The sequence below is a fragment of the Danio rerio genome, chromosome 9, assembly GCF_052040795.2.
Source record: "Danio rerio strain M-AB ecotype USA chromosome 9, GRCz13ab, whole genome shotgun sequence".
Lineage (NCBI taxonomy): Eukaryota > Metazoa > Chordata > Actinopteri > Cypriniformes > Danionidae > Danio > Danio rerio.
In genome coordinates this window covers 46,727,931-46,751,320 of record NC_141029.1, presented here as the reverse complement: position 1 = coordinate 46,751,320, position 23,390 = coordinate 46,727,931, and the positions used below count along the sequence as shown (strand labels likewise).

At 34.2% G+C, this 23,390-nt stretch overlaps 1 protein-coding gene across 11 annotated transcripts in view; it reads right to left on the bottom strand.

Annotated features, from left to right (window-relative positions):
• Positions 1 to 23,390, bottom strand: part of nckap1 (NCK-associated protein 1) — a 104,182-nt gene that overhangs the window by 1,394 nt on the left and 79,398 nt on the right. For 6 of the 11 annotated variants that reach the window (XM_087266714.1, XM_087266715.1, XM_087266718.1 and 3 more), the window contains 9 exons: positions 23,000 to 23,130; positions 22,789 to 22,886; positions 17,037 to 17,130; positions 12,678 to 12,760; positions 9,737 to 9,817; positions 9,568 to 9,661; positions 3,566 to 3,682; positions 3,307 to 3,416; positions 3,057 to 3,146 (listed from right to left, as the gene is read on the bottom strand). In XM_087266714.1, coding sequence (XP_087122840.1) covers positions 3,057 to 3,146; positions 3,307 to 3,416; positions 3,566 to 3,682; positions 9,568 to 9,661; positions 9,737 to 9,817; positions 12,678 to 12,760; positions 17,037 to 17,130; positions 22,789 to 22,886; positions 23,000 to 23,130 — 898 coding nt within the window. Of the gene's footprint in view, positions 1 to 3,056; positions 3,147 to 3,306; positions 3,417 to 3,565; positions 3,683 to 8,425; positions 9,001 to 9,397; positions 9,662 to 9,736; positions 9,818 to 12,677; positions 12,761 to 17,036; positions 17,131 to 22,788; positions 22,887 to 22,999; positions 23,131 to 23,390 lie in introns of those variants that run through there. The other 5 variants (XR_015498911.1, XR_015498912.1, XR_015498909.1 and 2 more) reach the window with 3 other exon arrangements.

Genomic DNA, 23,390 nt, shown 5'->3' with positions numbered 1-23,390 from the left:
TTAAAGCAACATAGTATAAGAGCAAAGTTAGACAATCATTTATTCATTACAGAGCACGGTGACCTTATCAAATAAAAACTTGACTCACTGTAGAGCAGGGCTGCTCAATCCTGTTCCTGGAGATCTACCTTCCTGCAAAGCACAGCTCTCACCCTGATCAAACACACCTGAACCAATTAATTAGGACCTGAACAGCACTTGATAATTACAGGCAGGTGTGTTTGAAATTGGTAGCAACTGAAATCTACAGGAAGGTAGATCTCCAGGAACAGGATTGAGCACCCCTGCTGTAGAGCATGAATACTATAGCTGCGTCCCAAATCGCATACTTATGCACTATTCTACGCCATTTTGTAGTATGAATAGTGTAAGTAGTGTGTTCACACTGAAAATTCTAAAAATAATAAGTGCACTTTAATTACCCGGATAATGCACTCATTCAGCCGCTAAAATGAAGTGTGTAATGATGGACACTCGCACTCAACGAACGCAGGTTTGCTTACGTAGCGGAAAGGGTGGAGCTATCGGACGCACATGTTGAATAACTTTATTTATTTTGGATGGTGAAAGCAAAATTCTCCTACGAGAGTGATTATAGCGCCTCCCGATGGTGAATACGGCAGTACTTACGGCAGGTATTATTTGATAATTCAGTTGTTTATTTCACTGATTTGGCAACCGTCAAACGTCATCAGGGAAACGGTTTGAATTTCCGCTTAGTAAAAAAAACATAAGTGTGCCATTTGGGACGACACAACATACATATACTATCCTGTTGAGTGTGTAAGTGCATAAGTACATAGTGCATGAGTGCATAGTGTATAGTGTGCCATTTGGGACGCAGCTAATGTGTAGATATTGGGGTGGGTCAGAAAGAAATCTCTTGAATCTCTTATTTTTGAACATAGGCTCATTGTACAACTTCCCTAAAGTCAGTCAAATTTTACCATTTTTATCCATTCAGCCAATCTCCTGGTCTCATTTGAGCAATTTTAGCTTAGCTTAGCATAGATCATTGAATCGGATTAGACCATTAGCATCTCATTCAAAAATTTCGAAGGGTGCTTCCACATCTGCAGTTCCCTTGATTTGGTCCGGACCAAGGGCAATAAATGATACATTGTTGCATGTTCTGCCGTCTTTTGGTCGTATTCACATTACACTGCTGGCTTTGGTCCGAACCAGTTAAAAAGAACCAAAATGCACTCATCTGACAAAATCCACATCTCTCATTGGCCAGATGTTGTTGAACATAGTTTCTGAACTGCTTATTGATTGGTCAGAATTCACGTGCCAAAAATGCCAATGAACTCCCGCAAGTAAACAAACCGGCAGACACAGAATGCCGCTTACTATGGAGGGACGACTGCGCTGGCTGATTGTATCCCTGCTTTAGACAAACAATACATTTCAAGAATGAAGCGCGGCCGCGGCTGGTAAACAATGTTTTAAAGCATTATTACTTTAGGTCACTTCAGGAGTCGTCGTGAATTAATTTAGTTAAACTTCGACATGGTCATCTTGCGAAAATATTACTAACGATCCATCAGGTAATGTGTTTTTACCTCTCTCTGTTGGTAAAGCGCTGTCAACAAATTTTTTTCCTCCATATCCCATAATGCACAGAGCAGCTGGATCAGTCCAAAAGGCGCAGTTGGGTCTGTTTTAGTTTGTATCATATTCTCACCACAAACGAACCGCTCCAGGGTTTGTTTGAAATTGTACCGAGACCACCTCTTCAAGCAGGTCTCGGTACGCTTTTTTGGTCGGCTTCTGGTGCGCACTCGAGTACAATTGCTGCATTCACACCTGCCTAAATGAACCGCACCAAGTGGGAAAGTGAACTCTAGTGCAATTCAACTGAACTAAATACGTCAGGTGTGAAAGCACTCTAAAAATCTTCTGTAGTTACACTGTATACCAAGATCAACAGAACATTAAAAGTGCATGGTAAGGCAGCAAAGTTCCTTGATTATTACGCTGGAATGAGAGTATAGTTCTTATCAGCCTAGAAATCTTTGTAATTTCCGTTACTTAATAATTCTGACAGAACGAGAGTATAGTTCCTAGCCATATCAGCCTAGAATAGGGGTTCTTGGAGGGCTGGTGTCCTGCAAAGTTTAGTTCCAACCCCAATCAGACACACCTGGGCTAGCTAATCAAGCTCTAACCAGGCTTTTAGGAAATATCTTTGCAGGTGTGTTGAGGAAAGCTGGAGCTAAAATCTGGACACCGGCCTTCCAGGACTGAGTTTGGACACCCCTGGTCTAGAACAAAGCAACTTTTCATTTTCCGTTAGACTTAGTACATGATGTAACTACAAAAGAGTAATGCTTTAAATTGGAAAATGATCAAAACTCTTTGGCCATTTCTCAGTGATATGTTAATGGTCTAATCCAATTCAACGATCTATGCTAAGCTGAGCTAAATGTGCTCCGACCAGACCTGTAGATTGGCTGAAAAAAAATTGGATTAAAAAAATTATTTAAAAAAGCGGAGTAAGCTCACTATTTTTTGTCTAAAGACAATTATTTACATTGTTTAATATTACTTTCTGTTTTGATGTATTTTAAAATGTATTTATTTCATGGCAAAGCTGAATTCGCTTCTTCATTACTTCAATAATTAATCCACTACTAGTCTCCAGTGTCTTATAATCCTTCGATTACATTTACATTAAAATACGTATACATACATTTATGTGTATATATACACACACACACACACACACACACACACACACACACACACACACACACACACACACACACAAACAAACATACATATATATATATACATATATATATACATACTTATATATATATATATATATATATAAGGATTCAACCTTTCCAATGATATATAGTTTGCCTTGATTAGATTAGGATTTAGATGCAAAAACATGAGCTGAATTTAAGCTTCCTGGTGGCAGGACTGTGACAGTTAAAGATTTTAAGTTAAATAAGAGGTACATCTATGAAGAAAACTCATCTGAATCTACATATCAATATCAGATGCCGTCTTCTGTCGTTTAACCGAGTTGTGGATTTACTCACCATGTCCAGGAGCAGGTAAACAGACTCTCTGTTCCGTGTAGTGGTTTTATCCGTCTCCTGTCCAATCTTCAGCAGGCTGGAGGAGGCGAGCTGACGGACAAAATTACAGGATTTATTAAGCTCCACCATGTCAGTTGCAGAAATTGAGTGTTTACTGCTGATATGTTTGTGTAAATTGTATGCTGTGTAGTAAAAGTACTGGAAACGAAAAATCTTTATGTCAGGAATTAGGACAATTGCTGCTACTTACGGCGAGGAATTCTTTGAGGCGATCCTCTATGCTGCCCTTGTGGATCGTGAACAGAGCGGCGGCAATCTGGTTTATCGCTTTAGCCAGACAGTGAATGTTGTTGCAGTGACCTTAAAAGATTTATAGAGAGTTAACACACACGCGATAAATGTCAAAAAAAAAAAAAGTTGTTCCAGAGAACCGCAGTTCAAACAGCACAGATGTAATCTGATTTCATTCGCAGCGGTTCAGTGCAAGTCTGAAATGTAAAAATTGGTACCTTCTATTGCGGGACTGTACTGTGACATCACGTTGCTGGCCAGGGTCGGCATGGAAACGGCCACGAAGACCATCAACAGGCAGGCGATCTTGTACTCTTCCTCCGGGCTAATATTTTCTGTTACAAAACACAGAGAATTGAGTTCATGAGTTTTCTTTTAGGTAACCCTGATCCGCTGCCATTGGGAGAACGGCAGGGAAATTGCAGAGATTGCAGTTCTCACTCTGGACAGTGTCCGAAAATCTGCATCAGTGGCCAAGAAAAACGGTGCAAATGTCCAAAAATTAACTCTTATTTATGTTATTAGTGCAACAGCGCTTGGGAGTGATTCAATTAAGTCTAGTTTGAATTGACTTTCTATTTAGATAGTAAACAGAAGACGTTTGGATTAAACCGTCGGGGGAACAGAACAAAAACATCAGCGCGAGCCAAGAGGCCCTGGAGGGTCTGCACTGCTCTGAGAAATTCAGAGCCGTTCACTGGAGAGATTTGCTCAAATCTGGACAACTGCTATGAGCTCTGAGGTGTGTTTCTTCTCAGGAAGCCAATTCCTCGAACGGGCTCAAATGCTGGATGAAGGTTTGATAAGCAACGCTGGACACTTGAAGTGAACAGCAAAATATAATACAAGGTTTCCACACTTTCATGAACAGCAGATTCAATGACATTTTAAAGCACCGCTGGTTTTAAATCAAGCACCTTTGTAATTTATACTCCAGAATATGAAACTCCTTTACTGTACTTACTGGGTATTTGCAGGAATCCTTAAGGTAATTTCAATACCATTTTAATACTTTTTAAAGACCTTCTGAGAAGATTGTAAGACCTCGTCACCAATTCAAGGTCTAATCAGTATCAAACCTTTAACATAAACAGCTGCAAATAAACAGTTGTAGTTGCCACAAAACTCGGAGGAAACAAAGCTAGAAAGAATAAATTACGTGGTTGTTTTCAGCGACAGGCTTCAGTCACTGTTTAAACTCATCTTTCTCGAGTACGCAAACTTATTTTCCCATTTAGCTGTCTGTTTCGCTCTATGGTTTTGCTACATGTGGCGAGCATCCCACCACCTTCCAGCATTTGTCGCAAATGGGCTCTAAGCACAGCTAAAGTTTTAAAACCAACGATTAACTTCCGGTGAAAGCTTAATGTGACTATTAGCAATTTCACAAGGTTGTTTTTAAGATTATAAATGCTGGTTAGACCTTAACTGCACTGTTGCATTGTACTTGTACATGTGTAATGACAATAAAGTTAAATCTAATCTAATCTAATTTAGAAATTAAAACACAGGCTTGTAGATGTTTTGAATAGTTAGTTTGTCAATGTGTGAATCATGTTAACTGTCATTTGTTTTTTGTTTGTTGTCAGTTAGATCCATGCAACCTGTATACTGCCTAATCTTGGCCAAAACAAGTATAATTACATTTAATTTACACAACAATAACATTTGGTAGTCTGAAAATAAGTTTTTTAAAAAAACCAAACAAAAAAATTGTCTAATGAAATGATGTTGACTGAAAAAAGAGAAACAGAAGAAAACCTATTCTCTCTATTACACAAAACAAAGACATGGTTTTATGCACAATACAAAACCATCCAGCTTAAAGTAAAATTTTGTGCATTAAAGATTTATGACACAATGCTGTACAACGCTGGCATTGTAGATAGTAGATTTGAATGCTCTTAAAGTAAACTATGTCTTTGTGTAAAGTCTGCGACCTCCTTTAAAAGTCATATGAAATTTAAATAAACAATTTTTAGATGTTTACAGGATATCTGTCAGCCAGTGTGCTCCAAAACAGACACAACTCGTGTTTAGAAAGTATAAACCGGAAATAAACACCCACAGCTTGCAGTTTGTCACTTCTGCCTGATGCAACAATTTTTCTTCACGTCACCTCATATTTCAGTGTCTCATTCAATCTTGACCAATCAAATGCTCCCTAGTGTCTGACATACCCGGCCCCTTTTTTAAAGAGGGAGGAGCCAATGTATGCCCCGCCCTCTCTTCATGGTTCAGTTGAGATTAGGGCTGGTTCTCAAAATGCATTCTTCAGCGTTCTTGCGTCCTCGTGTTTTCATGTAACATCATCATCAGCTGCCAAAGTTCAATTCCAAAACTCAAGAGAAGTGCAACATTTTATATAGATTTATTATTAAAGTTCAGAGATATAAATTATTTACCTCAGGAGTTCCCTAAATGTAAACATCACCATGAAAATTTTTATAAAGGGTATTTATTTGCTGAAGTTCGTATTAAAATTTGTTTTATTTGTATTGTGCAACGTATATATATAAAGTCTTTATCCATAGTATATACCAGGGGTCATCAAACTTGTTCCTGGAGGGCCGGTGTCCTGTGGATTTGGGCTCCAACCCTAATTCAACACACTTGAACCAGCTAATCTAGGTCTTACTAGGTATACTTGAAACAACAAGGCAGGTGTGTTGAGGCAAGTTGGAGCTAAACACTGCAGAGACACCAGCCCTCCAGGACCGGGATTGGTGACCCCTGGTATATACTGTGAAAAAGGGGAAAACAAATCGTTTGTATGGATGCTGAGGGTCATGTGACCATCAAGAAGAACGCAGCATCTCATTTCTCACAGGACGCTTTCTGTGTTCTCGCAGTCTACCAAGTTCGTTCTTCTGATGTGACCTGGCAAGACCGGTCTTTACAAGAACGTAAGTCCAGTTCATTGCGTTCTTGGAATTGAGAAACAGCCAAGGTCAAACAGAAAATGAAAAATTTCAAAGCACTTCACAGACCTTTATGCTGTATTTATAATGCATGACTCTTTATGAAAAAAAGTATTGGATTATTGAGCAGTCAGTATAATAAGTTAGTCTAATCACTTTTAGTTAGCTACTCATAAACACTGAAAACAAGATTTCAGAAACCTTGATCTTCAGATCTGCTAGTCACAGATATTTTGTGTTATTTTCAACTCTTGAGGTTGTGGCCTGGCCGCGTGAGGTTTGAAACTTTCTTGTGAAATCATTCACCGCAGAAATAATAAGACATGGTAAGCTGATACCGTGACCAGACTGAACATGGGTGTGGATGTAATGCATGTGTGTGAGTGTGTATTATAGTGTGAGGTTACACCGTAATCACAGTGCAGGCGAGCATCCTCACGCTGCAGTACTTGACCAGATTAGCCCTGATGTAAACCATGTGATACCACTTAACGTTTCGACACAAACCAAACCTTTTTTACAGCCAGCTAGCTTGATTCCAAGGTCTTTATGGGGGTACAGGGATTTCTGGTAAATCATTTGGCATCAAATGGGCTTTAGATTTCAGCACCAAAGTGCACTTTGGAAAAATGATTCCTTTTCTTTCAAGTGCGTGCGTACCGATGTCACACTTCGGTAGCGAACAATTTTGTTGCGAATGCTGTTGAAAGCTGCGTTCCAGTAGTTGACGCTAGTTCGAACAAAGCTAGAGCAGAAACACCTGATGCATATCTGCACTTTCTCAAGAAGCCAAAACTAAAAGAACTTGCAGATTTTATTTTCCTCTGACTTGGAAAAAGTGAGACTGTTTATATTCTGAAGACGTAAAAAAAAAGGCACCTTGGCTTAAAAACTGTCTGGATTTGCTTTGCTATTTTGATTGGTCTGAAATAATTGACTTACCTTAAACTTGTCTCAACAACATTTGAACACAAGTGGTCGCAAAAGTTGTTTTTGCAGGGTACCCCCAGGACCCTCCAAATGAAATTCAAGACCTTAAGACCTTTTTGATACCATTTTAAAAAAAAATTCAATGCCAACCTCATAACCATTCCGACAGAAGTATGAAAGGAAAATGTCAAATCTGTATATATTTTGAACCCTAGAAAATAATAATGTACAAGGGGGCTACTTGAACTAAATAAAACTTTTATTTCAATTATTATATTTAACACATACGCGACAACATGGCTGTCCACCCAGTAGTGTGCATGAAGGTCCAAGTGCTTACTTTTTGTCATTTTATTGAGACTCTCGTCAAACATGACAATAGGTGGTTGGCGCTGATGAGCAGTACTACACACAGTGTGTTTGGCACCCCTCATATGGGAGTCCAGGGCCATAACACCCATCGTCTCTAGCTTAAAAAATTTCCGACCACACCGGCACTAACATTAGTACGTGTCGCGGTCATTTCCTGGCACAGGCTTGACCCAAATGTAATTTGGATTCCTTGGCCACAGTGGATTAAACTGATATTTTCCCATTTTAGCAGACAAGCTAGGCTAGTGACTATCTTGTTCTGTACCTCACTTGCCTAGTAACCATAGTAACGGGTATGCACGCTTTCGCGCTTTCTGCTATGACCTGAAGCGCGAGGTGAACTCAATGTTACCCTGACTTTTTGGTTAGCCAACACTAGTAACACTAGTATAACCTTAATCCTAGGAAAGGCGAACATAAATAAATAAATAAAATAAGACCTGTCACGAAATTCAAGACATTGTATACCAAATTCAAGGCTATTAAGGCCTTCATTTGAGATTATCAAATTTAAAACTTTTTCAATGATTTTAAGAACCCGCGGGTACTCTGATTTGACAGCATGATGATACCAGGTGGAAATGGTAATGCGTCTCAGCTGACTGTGTGTGAAGGGAAAACTGGTCTGATGTGTGATGCCATATTCCATAGTCTGAAATAAATAATTCCAATACTATATTCCACGCATTAAATAAAAAAAGAAATAATTTAAGATACTTGTGACCCTGGACCTTTGTCTACTACACAGGTATCTTTCTGGCAATAGCCAAAAACACATAGTATGTGTCATAATTATACATTTTTCTATTCTGCCGAAAATCATTGGATATTTAAATAGAATTTTATAACATTTTTGGTTTGATCTGACAGGACCGTAGAATGACAGGAAGTGAAGTAGGAGATAAAGGGGGACAGGATCAGGAAAGGTTCACAAGCTAGGAGTTGGAATGCCTGGAGCACCGTTGCGCAGACAAATGATTAAAATATTAAGTAAAGATCATTTTCAATGAAGAATTCCTACTGTAATTATATTAAAACTCATTGCACAAACTAAACAACTAAAAATATCTTTAAAGGTGATTTTCTCAGTATTTTGATTTTTTTAACCTCTTAAATGGTTGAATTTCAGACAAATATTGTCTTAATCCAACCAACCACCAATCAATGGAAAGCTTATTTATTCAGATTTTGGGTGATTTATTAATCTCAATTTTTTTTTAAAAATCGACACGCATGATTGGTTTTGTGGTTTATGGTCGCATATGAATGTGATTGTGTGAGCAAAAAATCTGAATTTCAATAATCATTAAAAAAAAAAAAAAACTCTGGTTATAGTTCCAGTAAAAAGAGAGAAAACCTATTGCCTTAAAAGTGACAAATTGAATTCAATTTAACTTAATTTGCAATCCAAATAGTGAGCAAACTTGGAACTTTTAAGTTGATTTAACTTAAATTTTATAATTATGCACAGTTCATTTACTTAAACACTTAAGGCAATGGGTTTACTCACTTTAGGCAAAGTCAACTAATTTTGTTTAAAAGCCACTGGTTTACTCACTTTTTTTAAGTTTACTAATCATTTTAGACAGTGTATCTTATTCCAATAAATATATAAACCTTGCCATTACAATGTTTGAGTTTGGTTGAGAATGTTTATCTGAATAAAAACACACAGTAAAAATGATTAGCTGAAATAAGTTAGTAAACCTGTGGCTTTTAAAACAAGTACACAACTTTGGTAAAAAAAAAAAGATTAAACCCTTTGGCTAACATTTTTTACGTAAAATAACTAAGTTAAATCAACTTAAAAGTTCCAAGCTACTTTACTTTTACGTTAAGTTTACTCACTTTTTTAATAAGAGTGAACTTGTTGCTTTTAAGGAAATTGGTTTATTCACTTTTTAATTCAACTAATCGTTTTACACTGGAACGGCAAAGTTTATATTTGATTTTAAAATGGATTGAAGTAACATTTCAAATGGTTTGAAGCAACTTACCAGACTTCTGGGATGACAGCGCCACTACTAGAGCAGGGTCGATCTCACAGGGCAGGCCTGCAGCAGAAGACAGCTCGTACACGTTCATGGCCACCTGACAGAAGGGAGAATTTCAGGTCTGGCTGTTTCCCCATTGTTACTGTTACCAGCAAGTCTGAACTCCACTTACCTTCATGTCAGTTTCACGAGGAATGTGATCTTTAAAGTCTTCAACGGAGCTCACCAGGAAGGGAATGTGGCAAGAGAGCACCTATAGAGAAGGACAAATCTTTGATCAGAGCTCACTTGGGCTACTTTTTTGTTTAAGCAACTTTATTGCAATGATATTATCCACTTGTTAAGTGTGACGTCACGCATAGCAGCTTCCGGATACAAGTGCTCTATTATACTGTATAGGGAGGCTCAACAAATGGTAATAATAAACACTTACAAAGCGCTGTAATACTTTCCAAAATCATGATTGCAATATATATATATATATATACACACACACACAGTTGAAGTCAGAATTATTTGCCCCCTTGAATTATTAGCCCTCCTGTTAATTTTTTTTATCAAATTTCTGTTTAACGAAGAAAAGATAACATATTAACATATTTCTAAACATAATAGTTTTAATAACTCATTTCTAATAACTGATTTATTTTAACTTTGCCATGATGACAGTACATAATATTTGACAAGATATTTTTTAAGACACTTCTATACAGCTTAAAGTGACAATTAAAGGCTTAACCAGGTTAATTAGGTTAACTAGGCAGGTTAGGGTAATTAGGCAAGTTATTGTATACCGATGGTTTGTTCTGTAGACTATCGGGGGAAAAATTTGCTTAAAGGGGCTAATAATTTTGTCCCTAAAATGTTTTTAAAAAAAATTAAAAACCGCTTTAATTCTAGCCGAAATAAAACAAATAACACTTTCTACAGGAGAAAAAATAATATCAGACATACTGTGAAAATTTCCTTGCTCTGTCAAACATCATTTAGAAAATATTTAAAAAATCAAAAAAAAAAAAAATAAATAAAATCAAAGGGGGGCAATCCAAATGTTGAGTAAATTTCAACAATCCTAAAGCCATATTATATAATACAAAATGAATAGCATTATGTGAGAAAATGGGCTAGTTTTAAATATCACTCACTGATAAAACAGTCAATTCATTTACCCTTTGCATATTCAAACTTGATATGCAATATGGCAACCAAACCTGAAGCGTTTCAAGCTGAATATTTGATTCAGTGCTATTTTAATGTTATTTGAATAATATTAGCAATAGTAACACTTAGTAAGTCTTTTTTATATATATTTTTTCAGTTTTTTTTTATTTTAGTAAATTTGTTTGCACTTTTTAAATAAGTTTTATTACTATTATTTATTTTAAACATTTTTTTTTTCAGTTTTAGTTATTCCAAATCAGTTGACAAAAAAAAAATATATATATAAATATATATATATATATATATATAAATATATATATATATATATATATATATATATATATATATATATATATATATATATATATATATATATATATAAATATATATATAAATATATATATATATATATATATATATATATATATATATATATATATATATATATATATATATATATATATATATAAATGTACATCACCATTCACTAAGAATCTTCATGTGCTGTGATTACAATATCTCATTCATGTGACATGATTGTGTTTATTTTAATTTATTTTAAATTTTCATATTAATTTAATTACCAAGGGAAAATGTTTTGTTTATGTTTTCGCTGATTATTTGATTTTATGTTAACATATTTAACTAAATAGTTTTTAGTTAGTACAGTGTATATACAGGAAACAGGGAATGAAATCCACTAACTTTTAAGACCTATTTTAAGACCCTTTCCAAACATTTTAAGACCTCATTGTCACTTTACGTTTTAACCGGTAACATTGACGACATTTTAACTTAGTTTATCTACTAAATACTAACTTTAATAAACATTTATTCTATTTATATAATGAATACAAATGCTAATCCGGCTGGTGGCGCCTAGAGAACAGCTGGAATAATGGTTTTGCCTTTAATAAACAAACAGCGTGACGTCAAATCAAGCTGGTTTTTATCGATTTTATAAACTACAGGGCGTCCCCATATTAGCAATTTTTTCAATAAAACTTTATTTAAACTTTATCAAACAAATATACATTGCATAATCAAAAATGCTACAAAATTTTATACCATGTAAAATAGCATTTAAGAGATTTTAAGACCCTGTGAACACCCTGTATTAACAACACTAATTTTAATACATAAATTATGCAACAAAAAAAAAGGATTTAAGAGCTGTAAAAAGCTCTGTTCATAAAAAAAGTTGTTGCATGACTTCTAAAGACGGAATATAGTGCACAAATCCTAAAAAAAAACAAATTGTCCATATTGTATCTTGGATATATAAATCACTCTCTAGGACTTCATTCAGAAAAGAGCAGCTTGAACATTATTTTAAACATCTCTTTCTGCATTTCATGGAATTAAAAAAATACAGGATGGTAATGAGCAAGATCTCAGCTATAAGAGGTCCAGCATCTTTCTGTTAAGTTGAAGTGTTTTGCATATGCAGGGTATCTGCGGGGTCTTAAGAAGTCTTAAATCTCAAAAGCTAAATTTCAGGCCTTAAAAAGTCTTAAATCTACTGAAATGTTGTTTTGTAGTTCTTAATTCTTTTTTATCATTTCTTTTTCTTTCCTTCGTTCATGTGCAGCTAATCAATCTGGCCATTAACCTCCATACAATCACCAACAATCCTAATCTCGATAGCATTTCAGTACTTTCCTTACAGTAACATCTGTTTAAATATTCTCCATTTATTTACTGCTGAGGATAATGACCTGACCTATTTTTGTATAATTAAATAATAATAATTTTTAATAGGTCAAGCGAAAATCTTTTTTTACGGGGATATCCGAAAAAACATACTCAGCATTTATCCCTGTAAAAGTCTAAAATTGCCTTCATAATGGTCTTAAAATGTCTTAAATTGAACTTGGTGAAACCTGTAGAAACCTTGATATATGTGTGGATCAAGTTATGAGAGTAACAAGACGTCTGGACAACAAACTTACATCTCGGAGAGCTTCCTGAGCCAGAGAGCGGAACGACAAAATCACACCAATGATGGTCATCCGTTTCAGCACGCTGTCAACCGCTGCGGAAACAGAAGACACGTCATGTTAATAACTTCCCGAAATAGTCCATTTTCCTCCTTTAGAACTACTAAAAATAGGTCTGCAGGTGGTGTGAACATGGGCCGCATTCCTCAGACTGGATTTGAAAATACATATGAGCTCAGTAATGTGACTGTATGAGGACAAGCCATAACAAATACCACAAATAGCTGTGTGCTGAGGGTCTCGTCTACCATGAGGGGTGGCTGTTATTACAGCTCATACCATCAGATTCCACACGGCTATCATCTAATAGAGTGATGTTCAACCTGAGCTTCGTGGACATGACAGGAAATGTACAAAAATTCACATATTAATTAGCAGGGCCGGAGTGGGACTCTTTTTCAGCCCTGGAGTTTCTAGCCTTAGACCAGCCCACCTCAGTTCACTACTGACTATATTAAAATAAGGTTATTTCCAATTCAGTTTCTAATTACACTATCACGTCTTTTTTTGAGAAAACAGCACTTTAAGAACTTCAAATGTTCAACAACCCTTACAGTATTATGTCTTAACAATAAAAATGAAAAAATAAATAAAAAATTTGTTACTCAGACAAGGACCGAACCCAGGTTGGCCGAGTAATAATCTAACGTACTAACCACTGTACCACAACAGCTGTATGTTTAATGGTGACTTATCTAGTTATATCATCATTAACCTGCATCCTGCTCACGAGGCTACGAGAAAATAAATAAAAAGAGCAGAGCTGCGGTAAAATAATGAATAAGAAGGCTGTGGTCAAGTAAATAAATAAATTATTTTAAAAAAGTGTGACTGCTGAGAGCAACCGATTCTGGAACTAGGGACACCGGCCCTCGCGGCCAAAAAACGGACCGGCCCACCGGGAATTCTCCCGGTCCTCCCGATTAGCCAATCCGGGCCTGTTAAATAGACACAATAGACTTGGCTATGTGTATTCATGACTTTAAAACATTAACAATGTTTACATGAACATCAGGAATCTGAATAAGACAATAATATGATTAAGGAGTTTACATAAGTTGCTTCTTGAATGTTTCTGTTTTACATGCCATAGTACATAGTTTGATTAACATCATTACGTCAACTAAGGTGTTTACATGTCTATACTGCATTCAATAATGCAACTAAAACTGAAATCATCCACATTTCTGTTTTGATTGATGACTTTAATCGGAGTAAGGTCATAAAAAAAGCTATTTACATGGTAGACTCTTAATCAGATCTTAATGTCTTACTCATAATAAAAATAGAGTGTTGGTGTCCATGTAAATGTACTTGATGTTAATTTGTAAGTCTCTTCTCTTTAAGGTGATTTTTACATCACAATAATGTATTTAAAAAAAAACAAAAAAAAAAAACAACAACATTGTTTAAAAGATTTCCATTTACAAGGTTTCTTGCAGTTATAAATCAGCGCGTTTAAGGTCTGTTTTCTTTAAAAATGACCAACCTTCACTGCCTGATTGATATACAATATAAAGCGGCTTTCAGATTGTACAAGAAGCACTGCAATAAATGACATTATCCCACGCCATGTGTTTATAATAGCCACATTTATTTTACTATAGTATTTTCAATAGTGTTTCTGCACTCGTTTGACAGGCATGTGTGTAAACAGCTTTTCATTATAAACTTGAACAAATTAACAACCTTTTGGTCTAATATTTTTAAAATTCTTTCTCAAGCTCTTAATATAATCATCACTCCTGACCCTCTGACTGCCCTTTTTGGTTATCTTCCATCCCCAACTACACAAACATCACGCTGCGTCATTGCCTTTACCACCTTGCTCGCCAGGCGTGCAATTCTCCTCAAATGGAAACATGTGTCCCCTCCCTCATCAGAAAACTGGATTAAAGAGGTTCTTAAATGCATCTATCTTGAGAAACTGACACATTGTTTTAAAGGATCACTGAACTCCTTTAACAAAACATGGAGTCCCATGCTGTCAGTCATTGAGAACCTTAACATTTCAGGAACTGCTGACTAGAATTTCGAAAGGGAGAAAGAGAGACTTCTAGTTTTTATTTTACATTTTCATCCTTTGTATTTACCCATATATTTATTTTTATTTATTTTATTTATATATATTTTTTCTTCTAATGTTATTATTTATTTGTTTATATGTTTATTATTTATTTATCAGTGTCTTGATTCACCGTTACATACTTATTGAAGGCCTCAGAAAATAGGGAGGGGTGGGAGATGGGAGGGATGGTGCATAGAAGGGGGTAGAAAAATGTAAGGTTGTTTAAAGAGTTCTACAGATTTCTTGTTTTTATTGCTATGTATTTCATGTCATCTCTTTGCTGATAGGACTTCTATTTTTCATATACATTTGCAAGTTTGTATAATATCTGGAAAAAATGCAATAAAAATATTGGAAATAAACTTGAACAACTGAATGAATGCTGAAGTCTGTTTAACGGATTGTATTTTAATTACATTACAGCTTTGATGCTGTAATTAAATTAACTGTATAAAATTAATAATAATTATAATAATGCATTTTATTTAAAGGCGCCTTTCTTGACACTCAAGGTCACCGTACAGGACAGCTAGAACAATCAGTTTAAATAAAAACACAATAAAAGTCAATAAAATTGCAGTCGAGTTAAAGAGAATAAGCTGCTTTAAACAGATGTGTTTGAGTTTGGATTTAAGTTGTGAAAGAGAGTCTAAATTACGGAGATCAGGAGGAAGTGAATTCCAAAGCTGAGGAGCAGAATGGTTGAAGGATCTGCTCCCCATGGCGATCAAACAGACAGAGGGAACAGTGAGGTGAATGAGTGTTTGAGAAGGTGTGGCGATATGAACAAGATTAGTAAGGTATGAAGGAGCGAGATTGTGGATGGCTTCAAAAGTAAGAGGAAGTATTTTATAATTAATTCTGAAAAAGTTGGGAAGCCAGTGAAGCTGTCGTAGAATTGGTGTGATGTGACAGATTTTTTTTTTTTTGTGATAATACGGGCTGTAGTGTATTGTACAAGTTATAATTTATGAAGTGTTTTTTTAAGGGAGGCCAAACAGAAGGGAATTACAAAAAAGTCACATTAACCGTTCACCAGAAGTTTATCGGTATGGGAAGAAACACTAGCTGTGCATATAGGCTATTGTTCAAGTACGTCCTCATGTTATAAGCAGTATTTATAATACATAACACATAATATAAACGTGCATGACCTTCTATTAACATCACTGTTCTTTTAAAATCGCATCTTTACGGTTTACATGAACAAATGATTTACTTTACATGCTGCCAAAATGTTACGTAAATAAACAGCCAAAACGCAGAATAAGTTTTCATGTTTAGGTCAAAATCAGCTTTGTGTAAACATCACCTAAAACTAATTTTAGGCAAGAATCATCCCTTTAACAAAAAGAGTAGTTTGACACATAAATAAAGATACTTCAATACTTCATTTTAAAGGAAGTTTAAGAGCATTTAATAAAAGAAAAAGACATGGAACATTTATATTGGTAACACTATAATAATTACACACTATGAATCATCTATTAACAAATTAGCAAATAGTTAATTCATTATTTGTTAAGCATTAACTCTACATTAATAGAGGTTAGTAAAAGGTTTATAATTGCAGATATAAATGCTGTATTCTTGACTTGTAAGCACATTTAAAATGTGCTTAATAGCTGTACTTTCATACTTCGTCACTGATTCATTTTTTATGAATAAATTAAATAAATTAAAATTAATAAGTGATTCAGTGTGTAGTTATTATTATGCATTACCTTTATATTTAATGTACAATTAACTCCTTGATTAACATTTTTACATTTTTAAATTTAATATTATATTTATTTAAAAACTTTATAAACTAAGAAAATAACCCTCGACTGTATTGGGGCTGCCTTTTTTTTAAAAATGAAAATACAACAAAAACATGGTAATTTGAATATATTTTAAAAAGTAATTCCTTCCAGTGCTACAGTGATGTGATATATAAAAAAATCCTTCTACTATGATAATTTTGTGCTCAAAAAACAGTTATTATAATAAATAAAAACAATTATGATACCTAATATGTACAGTATATAGAAACCTTAGTACAATTTTTAGTATTCACTGGTGAACTAAATTATTCAGAATAACAACAACCACATAAAAATCTTTGAAAACATTAAAAATGTAGATTACACTGGTGGTCAATTTTATGTGTCAGTAACTAATGTGATTTTAAATTAATAACATCATAGCACTGTAAATGCCATAAAAATATATCACTAAAAAATCCCACAACAGATACTCACATGTTAGCCTCTTAAAGAGTGCTGCCATATGGTCCGGCTTGTCAAAGCTGGTCCTCATCTGGGTTAAAACCTCCACATTGTCCACCACAAGTTTCTGGAAGGGTGACAAAAAACAAACAGTATGAAGAGAGGACATCATTACCTACATGAATCGCAAAAAAGGCATTCAAATCCAACAACCGTATATACAACAATGCCTTAACCCTTGTGTGCTGTCCACATCCAGTCTGAGGTGAATTGAAGTCTTAATTTGGCCACAACTTTCTCTGTTTTAGTAAATGGAATGATTTTTGATGACGAATCTTATTTTAGCATAAATTTTGGAAAATGATTTGAAAAGTTTCAAAAACTCAACAAAACACTGAGCAAATTCGCTACCCTTTTGTTATGCTGGTGGCTGTTTTTGCCCAATTGACTTGCATTATAGTGACATTTTTTTATTGCAAAGCCATGACAGTATGCAATCATGCATTCTTAATTGTTGCTGGTTTTCCCAGTTGGGAAAAGGTAAAATAGCTCAGCTCTCAGAACATAGTAAAAATGGTAAGTGTATTTATGCACACAAACCATAATCTGCTGTTTTACTCCATAGAACTCCATATAAAAGCCAGAAACTTTTTGCCCGGGCCTATCTAAATGATTAATGGTGTCAATTGATGATTACCAGTAAAAATGACACATTTTAGCTCTTTCAAAGAGGAAATCCAGCAACAATCAAGAATGCATGATTATATGCTTTTATGACCTTGCAATAAAAAAATGTCAATATAATGAAAGTCAATGGGGCAAAAACAGAAAACGAAAGTAGGGATGCTCATAATAACCAATTCACCGTTAACCGAAAGAGTGTGTTTTTAACCAATTAATGGTAGCAGTTAAAAGATTAAAAAAAATATATATATATAGTTGAGTTTAGAATTATTAGCCCCCCTGTTTATTTTTTCCCCAATTTCTGTTTAACAAAGAGAGTGACATTAAAGTGACATTTAAAGGCTTGACTAGGTTAATTAGGTTACTTAGGCAGGTTAGGGTAATTAGGCAAGTTACTGTATATGGTTTGTTCTGTAGATCGAAAATAAACAAAGGCTAATTATTTTGTCCTTGGGAAATGGTAAAATGGTATTAAAAAATTAAAAATTGATTTTATTCTAGCTGAAATAAAACAAATAAGACTTTCTGCAGAAGAAAAAATATTATCAGACATACTGTGAAGATTTCCTTGCTCTGTTAAACATCATTTGGAAATATTTTTAAAAAGGGGGGAAATTTTTCTTTTTTTAATAACTTCTATATAGATTTATATAGAATTTCATAGATAGATTATTCATAAATATAGATTTCAACTATATAAATATTTAAATGGATGCATAAATGTGCAACACATATTAGTTAACTCGCGAGATGGTAACACATGCAACCACACATGCTTACAGACACATTTTGCCAAAGAACCAAAATGAAAGAAGAATATTACTGGTCACAGTTTGACACAGACGAGTTGATGTCAAACCAGCGCTGATGCTGACTGTCTCTGTCCTGAATCCGCGTCATAAACACCTGTTTACTTGCACATTTGGAGAAAGCCGCCGCAAAACAAAACTTTCTGAAATGTGTGATGCTTTGGAAACAAGGCGGCCACAAGACAGAGCGTCTGGATTTTCTCTCCATGAGAGAAATGCTTCAGCACCACTTATAAACACAACAAATAGCCTATAGTTGTGATGATTTAATGCACAAACAACAAACCAAACTTTTTTGAATTTGGAAAATTAGTTATTAAAGGTTATTTTAACCATTTTATTTTAAGCATTTATTTCATAATCTTTGAATCAATGATTTTTGCCTAATGATAACTCAGCACCAAACTGGGGCTTTCATTTTACAGCTATTAAAACATTTATGCAAATTAATGCAATATCAAATATAAACAACAAAACTGTTATTTGCTATAGTAGTCTATATTTTAGAAAGTCAACACATGCGTTTTGTCATTGACTTTAAATCACACACAGCGCACATGAACTGCGAATGAGACAGAAGAACAAAAAAAGCACACAAGCTCTAAAGTTAAACCAGACTCTCAAAACAAAATCTTTCAAATAATGACTTATGATATAAGAATAACAGCGGAGCGTTAATTAAATGCATATTTTCCACAGATCAATTGATTTGAGGTAGCTATTTTTATTTGACGGAAGAAAAAACAAATGATGGGAAAAACAGCCTATGCTGGTTCTTAAAAAGGATTCAGCCAGTGTTTTTGTTTTGTAATCTAAATTTGTCATTTAAGTGAAAAATATCTAGGGCAGGACTATTTATTTATTCTTTTTATAATTTTTTTGTGTGCTGCAGATGCATGAATATGTTCAGTTGTTAGTATGCTTGCATGTTAAAAAATATCAATATCTTAAAATGCAATATTTAATGTGTCAGACACAAAATAGACACCTCAATTATTTATTTTTAATTAAATAATTTTAAACTAATCTGACCAGTTAACAGTTAATATTCAGTTAACAAGCGGCGGTTGTCGGTTAGCAAAATTAAACGAAATACGCACCCCTAAACGAAAGGGTAGTCAATTTGAAAAGTACACTAGGGTTAACCAGAAAACAAACTTGTTTTGATAACAGACACAGAATTGAGCTTTTTTTTTCCTTCCAATAAATACTTTTAACAGTTACAATCTTGATCAGTAGCCGATTAAAAAGGCATAAAACGACCTGAGACGGAAACTGTGAAGAAATGCATGGGCACGAGTTTGCATGTCTACAAATGATTTGCATAATTTGAGCTCTGAGAGAAAACGTGTCGCATGTTTAAATGCTTTGCTGAACATGCCACTGAATACAAATGCCAAATAAACCATCTCAGCCCACAGCTGATTGTGGGTCAGATAGGAAACTTGGTTCTCTTTTGCCCAAATTGCTTTCAGCTGAGGGAAAGAGGCTTGCATGTTAGAACATCGCTGACATGTGCCAGGTCTGTGTTGAGTGTGTTCACACACTTTCTCGTGGCTTACTTATAACACACAGGGCTGTTTCAAATACATACAGTTAAATTTAAAATTAACAGCACTCCTGTGAGTTTTGTTTTCTTTTTCAAATATTTCCCAAACAATGATTAACAAAGGAATTGTTCACAGTATTTCCTACAATATTTTTTCTTCTGGAGAAAGTCTTATTTGTTTTATTTCGACTAGAATAAAAGCAGTTTGTAATTTTTAAATCTATTTTAAGGTCAATATTATTTAACATCTTAAGCAATATTTTTTTCAATTGTCTACAGAACAAACCACTGTTATACAATGACTTGCTTAATCACCCTAACCTTTAAGTAGCACTTTAAGTTGAATGCTAGTATCTAGAAAAATATCAAGTGAAATATTACAGGGTTTCTGCAGGTTTCACCAAGTTAATTTTAAGATTTTTCTTAAAATTCAATTCAAGTTTAAGACATTTTTAAGACCATTATGAATTCAATTTTTGACTCCTAAAGGGCTAAACGCAAAGAATTTTTTAAAATGGCCCAGATAGAAAAGATTGTTGTTATAATTTAGTAATACAATAATAAAAAAATAATAATAATATATTATTTTAGATATTTCTAACAAAAATATTCTAAATATTGTGTAAAAACATGTAAGCTTTACTTGCATTCATACCCTTTTTAACTTAAATTTTCTTTAAAATAAAGAAATGAACAAATGTTTTAAAAGTTAAAAAAATTATAATAAACTAAATCTATGCACAATACCTACTTTACATACTTTCCTGTCAATAATCTCCACCATCCTGTCCAATAAAAGGTTAAAAAAAACCTAAAAAAAATTATTATAAAAAAATAAAATAAATATTAATATATATATATATATATATATATATATATATATATATATATATATATATATATATATATATATATATATATATATATATATATATACATATATATATATATATATACATATATATATATATATATATACATATATATATATATATATATATATATATATATATAGATGAAGAGTTTGGTTGCAAAACGCGATAAACGCCATTTTTTGACATTTGGATTGCAGCAATTAATAACATATAAGAATGTACATTTTAGGCCGAGTACAAAGTGTATTTTTTCATAAAACACGATATCTGCCAGACCAGTTTCTTTACAAAGTGCGTTATTACGGTTATAGAACGTTCAGGATGCGGTGCGAGCTCAGCATCCCCTGGGAAGAGAGTCGCCGCCGGTGAAGTGCTCCGAGTTTGCTCATTGATTTAGCGATAAAAGATGAAGCTTTCAACTTCATAAAAATGTATAAAAACAGTACAAAAGTGGACCTGAATCCTGCGTCTGTCAAGACTACACAAATGCAGCAGGGTACGAGTCTCCGCTGATGTCAAGAACAAGGCCAGGGAGCGCCATTTTCCTGCGCTTCTCCCCATCACAAGATACCTGTCTGTAAGGGGACATTTCTAAGTGTGCTTTGTAAGTTTTTAAATAACTTCTTACATGTAGCTGAATAGCCTATCTGAAGATTTATTTATGCGGTTGCACGTATTATTTATAGCCTAAAACCTTACGTTAACTCTTGTTGTTGATTTATTATAAGGGAACACAAAGGGCACAGGTTGTTATAGAGAAAAATAAACGGTTTAGCTTTTTCACAACAAACAATAAACAAGCTATTATTATTATTATTATTACAGTGGAACAATACATTAATAATTCATATGACGGGGTGAGGCGAACTTGTGTCGCGGTCTTTGTGACACTGCGGCTCCGCCCTCTCTAATCATACAGGTTTGGTTTTTAGCAGCGGTGTAAAGGATCCGCCCTTCACTCTTTCTGTAACAAGCTACAAGTCATTTATCTAACTGACTTTATCTTACTTATCAAACAAAACATTGATTCACGCGCTTTTCTTAATGGTATTACAGTAGTAGGATATGGTCTAAAAAAAGTTATGTTAATTTGTGTACATTCTGGCCAAATCTAACTCAGAATCTTAATATTATTAATCAATCTTTGTATATACTATTCCATACATTTATGATGTGTTTTTTTTTTTTACCAATTTAAGATTTTTGACAATGTTAAGATTAATATGTTGCATTTTGGCTTGGTTTTTGACTTATTTATGAACTATTTATGGACATAAAATTAAACAAAAAATATCCTGGATTTGAAAATATTGTGTTCCTGGCCTTCACTGAGCTCAAGGAATTGTTTAATGTACAAAAATTGACTGTGGATGCCTTAAATGATAATGTCAAACAACCAACCTTTCATCTCGTTTTATATATATATTAATAATATATATATATATATATATATATATATATATATATATATATATATATATATATATATATATATATATATATATATATATATATATATATATAACAAATATATTATTAAAACTAAGAAAGTAAAAAAAGTCCACATATTCAGTCTCGACCTGACTGTAAGTCAATGTAAGTTTATTTGATTTTTTTTTTTCAGATCAACTAAGAAACAAATAATTAAAAACAAACACAAAAAAAACATCAACAAATTTTGTCTGGGCTTGCCAGTGAGTCAGTGACTGTGGGAATCACTATTTAACAGGAAGACTGAAAAGGTGCTGTAATTGCTGTCAGGCAGTTTCCAACAGAAAACCCTTCCACTGAAACACTCTCAAAGGAAAAAGCAACTAAGAAAAGACCAATGATGTGACCCTTCCACCTCCAAGACTACTGATGCTCACCTTCAGTTCTGCAACTTGGGATGAGATGTGCCACATGAGACTCTCGCTGAGGAACTTCATCCCATATGGACCCAGCAGCTCCGACAGAGAGCGCATTTCTGAAAGAGAGAAAGACACAAACATTCAGTGCAAATAATCACAACCAGCAGAAGAAAACACAGAGATGTATTTTTAAACAAGGAAATCCTTCATTTCAAGTATGTGCTCTCACCAGAAATGTCAGAATACTCCTCTGCGTTGAAGGTCAGCTCATTCTCCGTGGGCAAGTTGACGAAGGCTTTCATCGCAGGAAAGTACGCGATGTGACCGTTGCTGACCTGCCGCAGTAAAGTCTCCAGATACCTGCACAGAGATGAACACCAGCGTTTCTTTTTAAAGACATACTTCAATCTAAATTAAACTTTAACAAAATCTTTATTATGGTGATTTAAAGGGCACCTATGATGCAAAATCAACTCTTGAAAGCTGTTAGGACAGAACTGTGTGAAAGATCAACATTGATCTGCTTCATGATCTGATGCAGTCTCGGTTCATCTGTTATTTCTCTCTATAATTTAAGCCTATAATGCAGAATTCTAGCAAACATTTCTTTAATAGATTAA